This window comes from Echinococcus granulosus (assembly GCF_000524195.1).
Source record: "Echinococcus granulosus chromosome Unknown EG_S00001, whole genome shotgun sequence".
NCBI lineage: Eukaryota > Metazoa > Platyhelminthes > Cestoda > Cyclophyllidea > Taeniidae > Echinococcus > Echinococcus granulosus.
Window position 1 is genome coordinate 3,415,622 of NW_020170381.1, and position 8,304 is coordinate 3,423,925.

Genomic DNA, 8,304 nt, shown 5'->3' on the forward strand with positions numbered 1-8,304 from the left:
TTATGGTCAAAGATCCCCATTTAACTCTTTGATTATCTGTTTAACTTTTCATTCTGGTTTCGAGGGCACTTCTACTGGACGGCATGACCCCAGGGCCATGCCGATAGGTCCCAGTCCTTCTAAACATTGACAAAACAAGTTCTACTTCTTTGAAGACAAAAGAAAACACGATACTCGGGCAGAATGTGTATTGTCGACCTACAGCAGGGCTTGGGGTCACTGCTATACCCCGAAGGCTAGGTCGTCCAATGAAAGTACGATGGCGGAGCACATAAATGGCCCCTTTACCAAAACGGAGGGTTAAACAAACAACAAACGTATCACATTGCATCTTCTTCCGACTTCAGTAATTGCTCGGGGACTACACTCATGCTATCTACTTATTCGGTCTTTGAAATCCCTGCATATTCCATTTTTATAATTAAGTGAGCAGCAGATATTAATTGCTAACTAAAGTAAAACTCTGAGGACCACCGAGTAAGGAGTACTGAAACGTAAGAAGTGAAATATCCTATTTTATACCAAATTAGCAATTTTCTTGGGGAGGAACAAATGTAATAGCATTAAGAGACCATTCGACATATAGATCAGTCGTTCTAATAAGAAACGAGCTTCTTAGATTTAAATAGACTCCTGATATGTAATGCTATTTTGAAGTATTTTATAGCGATTCCAATTTAAAAAATTAAAATGAGCCAATAATGAAAACTCCCTAGTTTGTAGCTTTAAACAATGTTCTACCGCAAAGTTTCTTGAAGAGGAAAAATACTAACAAAACTTCGATCTTATTGTAATTCTGATTTAAATCAGAACATATCAACAGCAAATTTTATGGAGATTACAATTTTTTACTGCAGATCTTTCCTTGATTGACACTACATAATCTAACAATAGTGAAATAATAGGAGGCTCGAAGGGAAAAAACTGGTGGATAGCACGTCCTCCAAGTCAGCTAGCCAAATCAACATTTAAATCGTCCAAGTACTTTTTAGGCGAAAGTCCAAATGCATGGTTCCATGCTTGAAAATAACGTTTTAGCTAACAGCTGATACTAAACTTTTCATGGAAATGTTGGGCATAACTTATTGCAACAAAATAAAGCAGTAAAGAGCAGAAAGAACGGGAGCATCTCATGCATTTGGGGAAATACAGTCACAACTGACGAGTGATGAGAAGTAGGGAGAAACATTTTGCATCGTGAAAGTGGAATTCCGAACTTTTTAATAAGATTAGTGCTATTTCGGGCTTGTCGGCGGTTCGATAACAGCTGACGAAGCACAGTTGGCACAGTGGAAGGTATGCTGTCGGCACGATTATTCATTCCGATGGCAAAGCAGTCGGCCTTCGCGTTGGGTTGGTAAGAGTGCATCCGGTGAAGTCAGGCGTACTGCCCCACCCATGGCATTATTTACAGGTAATATCACCTGAGTAGAACTTTGTAACCTCTTTGCTGACCCTTGTCAAGATTGGTTGTTGACACTCGAAGAGATAATGCAAGGTTCGCTTATCGTGGAGATTAGTTGGCTTTAATTATTTTATCCCGTCGCAGTGGGAAATACATTTAGTTTCAAGTGTGAATGCAATTACCAAGAAAGAAGTACTATTATAAAAAACCCCTTTTTTGATCTCTGAATGACAAATATTCTAGATAATGTTTAACTTGATTGGAATGTAAAGTTAGCACTTTGGCATGTATTTTCCAGAACTGACCTTTAAGCCAAGTTACTTTCATTGTGCTTAAATCAGCATATTTTGATCAATTGGTTGAAAGGAAAGCGTTTTCACATTTGGACTTTGGTTGCCTGCCAGGGATAATAAAGCCCCCAGCAGTTAAGACGGAATCTGTGACGTGCAACGCAGCTGCACGATGACGAATCATTAAAAATGTCACCTACTTTTCTAACCTTTTTACAGGAAAGGCTTGAAAAATTATTCTTCTGTTATGGCTTATGATTTAATCCCTACTTACTTATTTGACAGCTAAATACTCACTCAAAGCGGTATTTGGGATGGGGCAAACACAAAGGACAATCAGGTGCAGATAAAAAACACTACCTGAGATCATTTTTGGGAACCTCATTTCATATATGTGGCAAATAGCAGTAACTTCATGACTATTAGCCGTAGTTTCTCATGATTGCCTTTGTTCAACAAATTATTCAAGGTAACTACACGTACAACTAAGTAAGCTTGCACATCTGTTTGATTGATGGGACCATTAGAAACCCGTAAATTCCATAGATGCCTTGTTAGAATAAAGAAAGGCTGCCATATGTGGCCTTTTCTAGTTGTCTTTTACACATTTACATTTACTTTGCGGCATAGTTGCAGTGATGCGGTTCTGATGACCACCTAATTGAAAGCAGGTTAGTATAAAAACTTGCGGAATTCTTTCGGGGTTTTGTTTAATGTATGAGTATTTTACCATGTGGATTCCATTGCATGTGCAGCAAAAACCCTGTCTTACTTCTGTTTTCTTTCAAGTCGGAATGCCCAACTGCCTTTTGCATTAACGCCTACAAAATGTGGTAGTTTTTACTCATTCCAATGTTCATCAGTAAGCGCTGTGATTTAATGGCTCAACAAAAGCAATGATTAATGCACTTAGTCAAAATACAGATGGAATGCAACAGTAAGAAGCATGATTCCTTTAAGGTATTTCAAATGCCTCGCATTTTCCATTCCAATCAGTCATTGAAAAATTCAACTTACAGCAACACGGATACGGAGACCAAAAAGGGGGAGCAAGGAACAGGGCTGAAAGTGATTTACTTGCTTACTACTGCCTATTCGAATAATAAACTATTTATCTATTTGTTTTATTGTTGTGTTGCATCTTATTGGCCTCTCCAACGCCCTTATCCGTGAGGCCTGATTTATCCAAAGACCACTTGAACATGCAAATTAAATACGACTTAGTAGTGACAAGATTATTCGTACATTTAAGGAAAAATCAACAAATTGCAGAATATTTTAAGGCGTGCTAAAACTTACCCAAAAGAAGAATCCGGACCCACCTAACATGAATTTCCAATGTTGCAGCATTGGTATTTGTTTTAGACACATACTGAAAGACTGTGCTGGGAATTTCATTTAGTCTTCAAATAGCTTTTGAAATTTGATAACCGTGAGATCTTTGGACCACTATTTTCAGTGCCTATAATAAAATGCGAAACACCCTACCAACTTGATAAATGGCCATACCATTAACCTTTATTAGCTAAAAATGGGGATTTATTTAAATCGCTGGAATGTGAAAGGTATATTGGTGGTCTGTAACAGCGTTGATTTTATGAGACTCAGATCTATAACACTTGCGTTTGGCTTCTTCGTCTACTTTACGATAACTCTAGAGCACTTGTTAAAAAGATAAAGTCACCAAAATTCTGCCACAACAATGGAAGTTCTTTCAGTCACAAAGTAAGAGCACTGCACTGGCGCAATTCGTCCACAGCGCACTTGCGTCGTCGATATACTGCAGAATGACACTCCTCACAATAATTCGTTTGCTCATTTGGAAGATTTTGTGTAAAGTCCTGATTCAGTTAGCCTAATCCGTACTATGTTCTGAATTGTTTTCGACCCTACTTTGAATGAGCACCATAGGGCAATACACATATGCATAAAAAACCTTGCGCCGTTTTAAAGAATATCGCAGTATTCCGGTTCCTAGATTAAGCAAATCTGCTTTCAAGCAATTGTTAGGCCGAGTTAAATCTTTAACCAGATCAGTTGGGTCCACTACCATAGGATCGTCATAACACGAATAAATCCATTTGGTTTACGACATACTTTGACAGCCTAGTGACAGTGTAAGTGAATGCATGCATTTCTTGGCATTCATAGCGCGTCTTTTATGGCAAGGTGTACATGCTTTTTCGGGATTATAAAGTACGAAAAAAAATGCCTTGTTTTAGTTTTTTAAAAAAATGTGTTGGTAGTACGAGTACAGAAGCATGTCAACGTCTTGGATCGCGCGTATAATTTAAGCACTGCTAGTTTAATTTTTCTATAAAATAACGAAATATGCGGTCAAAATACAGTACACTTGCTGAATGGTTTATTCAGCATAAACTTACCCGAACACGGCGTTGAGTAATACATCTGAGAATTTTTGATGGACGACAAATTTACTAATTCTGCATACGACGGAAGATTACTAATGCACCCAAGATATTTCGACTTTGAAGACATTATGGTTTTGAGGCTCCCTGAGACCTCCCCGAAGACAAAATAAGACATAAACCTTCGGCAGGATATGTACTATCGACGTGCAGATGGGCTGGGCCTTTTAGTATAACCCGTGGGTCACGCTATGGAAACCGAGAGCTAAACAATCAACTAACGCATTACAGTTATTTTGATCTAGATTAAAATTACTTCAGTTGTGAGCTACTGAGACTAGAGGATATCAAATACTCTGAGATGGAACTACCCTGGAATCAGGACTGAATAAGGCATGAATAATAACAAATAAACGAGTTCATCTAAATAAAAGGCTTTAAATAGTCATGTGCGGATGTGCATCTGACCAGCAGCATTATCCAGCTTTTGCATTTCACTCACAATGCTTGAAAATAAAGTGGAATGTGCCCACTTTACATTGATATGTTTAACAGAAAAATATGTCCATATATCAGACTTGACTTGAAGTTAGCTACACTACCCCGGAATTTAACATCATATTTTAATTCAATAAAAAGAGGATTTAAAGGCACATGTTCACTACTGCATGCGACCAGTGTCGAGCCTTAAAAATGGTAATTTGTCGATAGACTGGGCACCGCTTTTCCCAAAAAAAGGGCCATGAGCAATAATTCACCCTCTAAATGCTGGCGCATAAGACCATGAAATTGAAAGTTCACGCTCTACCCAAAGTCTTGAATCTGATTTTTAAGAACTGTCTAAATAAGAGTGCCCATGGCTTATTTTCCCTAAAAAACTTATGCTTTAATAAGTGTGACCAAGTAGGATGGGCATAAATTCCTGTACATTTGATACGACCTTGAAATTCAATTATTAGTTTTGATCACCATGAGCTGTGTCCGAAAAAGTCATCCAAGCTCTAAAATTGATTGAACTTTGTCAAACCGTCTTATTTGGTTTTTAAAGCTCAGACAGCGGAGTTTTATAGCCTCCTGGCACTTTTTATAAAAATAGACTATTTTAAAGAAAAGTCATACCATAGCGACCAGTTGGAACAAGTGAAAACCACCCATATTAAATGCTAGATCGCATTCTCCTTAGCTAAAAGGTTAAACAAATAAACTAGGCTCATACATCTATAATGGGATGCAAATAATAACCTCCATAGTTTGCACTCCTGATGAAAGCCTCACTTAGGTAATTATATTGGAGATTCGCTCAATAATTTGGAGGGGAAGAAAGATTTATCAGCCAGATTATACTCAGCTCGCTGAGGCTTCCTTAAAGACGGAAGAAGGCGCGGTTCTATGGCAGAGTATGTATTGTCGACATACAGTAGGGCTTGGGGCTACTGGCGCAGCCCGGAGGCAAGGCTGCTCGGCAGAGCACCTAGGCTGACAGTTACCGAAACCGAGAGACAAACGAAAAATTAACGAATGACCGAAGGGGAAACGGATGGCTTCTTCCGATTTTAATCTAAAGGATTTTTACAACTTGCACCAAAATCGACAGACTCAGAGGGTTGGAATTAGAGTTAGTGAGTTTTCATTGCCACTGAGATTTAACTGAAGTTGAATTTTTAAATATATACTGCTGGTACACATTGAGGAATGACTTCCTTGGTAAAGACAGTACTTGTACTATTGTAAAGGTCTTTACACGCTTCTTTTCGAAGTCGCGCCGTATGACGCAGGCTACATCCACCGACTGTATGTTGGAACAAGGAAAAAATCTTTACACGAACGAATTTTGCTGCTCATTCCATTCCATGCATGAAAGGCCACATCGCAGTAAAACGAAAAGCATTTTCTACAATTGAACTACCTCGGGGGCAAATAACTATTTGACAGTTAAATTTGCAGACAAAGCCCCTTAGTCCTGTTCTGACAGTAACTAGGATGAAAAACCAGTGACATTTCACATTGTAATTACTTAAAATACTTAACGATAGCTACTTTATTAGTAAAACAATTCCCTAGATCAATGAAAAAAAAGAACTTCGAAGGTGACTTGAATAGCTAAGGCCAGTCCTTTTAAACAACATGTGGCTCAGGATGTACCGCAATCGTGCACTGTCTTTCCATCTTCCATTGCTCAACACATACTGAAAACGTATTAAATGTATGATATGACTTTTAACTTTGTGGTTCGTCTGAGCACTTACGCAGCATACTTCGTTCCTGGGCCTTTTATCAGAGGAACGCTGAGGTCAGATTGAAGGTGAATTAAAATGCAGCTCCCATGGTGTTTACCGGGGTGAAAAAGAAAGTCATTTCTGTCCATTATATCAGACTGCACATCTTATCTGGGGATGGATTACGAGAAGCTTAGGACTGGTTGAATTTCCATCAAAGCAGCAAACCTCGCAACGCTTCACAACATATAGGATATTTGAAAAGTCGAATTCTTCAGTTTTTCACGGGTAATGCAACGAAAGCCGGGAATTAAAAGCAGATTAGTAGAAAGAAGTGAACTGTATCAGCCTGTCAAGTATCTGTTAAATGTTTTCAAAAAACTGCTCAAATATATTGGAAACGGTAAATTTGCGCCAAGTCAGATAAAATGATGCTGGTGAAGCAGTGAAAGAAAGACAGGATTCCCTCAAAAAATCAGTCTTCTTACCGAAGTGCCACCCTAGGCAATCACGTGGTGAAACCAAATGTAAGCATTGAAACCTAAATTTATGTAAAATGAGTGGTTTTTAGAAAATGCTTTATTAACAAATATATCCTCAAATTCTAACCTACAGATAATCATCAGTACGTAAAGGATGCCATTCTGCGGCTGCCGTTTCAAAAGGAATCAAGATACTTCGGTCGTTTGATCGGTTTCCATGTGCGTTTAACGCATTATTGTAATACATTGGCTATTCGCTTGACTGGCGATTTTGGTAAAGGGATCACTGAGGTGCTCCGCCATTGTACCTTCGTCGGATGGGCTGACCTTTGGGCCATTCCAGTGACCCCAAACTCTAAGGTAGGGTGATAGTGCACAGTTTGCCTGAGTACAAAGTCTTCTTTCGTCCCTAGGGAAGTCTCGAGGCGTTGAATTGCTTACAGCAAGTAACGAACCCTATTTTAAAGGATGACACTCCTGATATCTACTGCTGGGTAATAAACTTTAGTAGGTTGGAAGAAGTGCATATGCTGTGGATGGGAAAATAGGCGACTAACCGCAACACAAGGTCTGAAAATGAAGTCTGGCTCTGGCAACTACCTCACTCCCGTGATCCGCAGGAATGTTATTAACAGCTGACAAAACAATAAATAAAAACCACTTAAAATTTCGGTATGGAGCTGTCCAACATACCTTTATGTAGATATCATTGTGTGGACTCGCGGAGCCTCCTTCATTTCTCTGTTAGTTGGATAAAGTCCAAATAGATATAGTTGGGCAGCACTGAAGTGCGAACAATGCGACACGGAGGAATATTTATGAAACCCTACCTCAAGGAACTATTATAAACTCCACCCCTTATTAAATGACTGCTTTTAGGCCGGTGTACCCTCGACCAGCGATGAACATGCATGATGGTTAGCACATTCCTTGGTCCCATCAATGCAGTTCCCAAACAGGACGAAGCTCCAGATCCAGCGGAATCGCCAAGAGGGACAGGTAACGTTGCTGTTAAGTATTTCCTCAGTTGCATGCGAATTTGATGACTGGCACGGTTAACTCGTGGGTGTTGCCATACAACACCGAGTACATCGTGATGGCCGACCCGGAGGGTAGACAAAGGGGAGCGCCAGGATGACTGTCATAAGTTGGTCTTTCGTTTAACTCTCAGCTTTCCTTGCAGGCCACTAAGGACCTACTCCAGTGTACCTTTGAAGGGTGGCCTGACCTCCGAGCCTTGCCAGTATCCCTAAGCCCTGCTCTATATCGAATACATATTCTGCCTAAGTGTTGGGCCTTCTTGCGGTGCTACCTTGTAACTTGAACCACTACAGCGAATTTTATACATAATTTAGAAATGATGTTTGTCCAAAATTTCGAATAGTGGTGGACCTGTTTTATCAGTTTTACCATTACAAACATAAAAATGTACGACTAACACCAAGTGAAGACATGAATACGGTAGAGGTAGTGGAATCTTTGAAGCCGAATGCAATGGAAAGAATTTGGAGGTGCAAACAAAAAACAGAAGGAAACACTTGA

The 8,304-nt window shown here is 39.5% G+C and overlaps 1 protein-coding gene across 1 annotated transcript; it reads left to right on the forward strand. All coding sequences in view use genetic code 11, as the record gives it.

Moving 5' to 3' along the window:
• Positions 1 to 7,384: 7,384 nt before the first annotated feature.
• On the forward strand, positions 7,385 to 8,304 carry EGR_00369 (hypothetical protein; the record flags this gene model as incomplete). The annotated part of the gene is made up of 2 exons (XM_024489618.1): positions 7,385 to 7,434; positions 8,118 to 8,304. 2 exons carry the CDS (start codon positions 7,385 to 7,387, stop codon positions 8,302 to 8,304), a joined length of 237 nt encoding a protein of 78 aa, XP_024356296.1.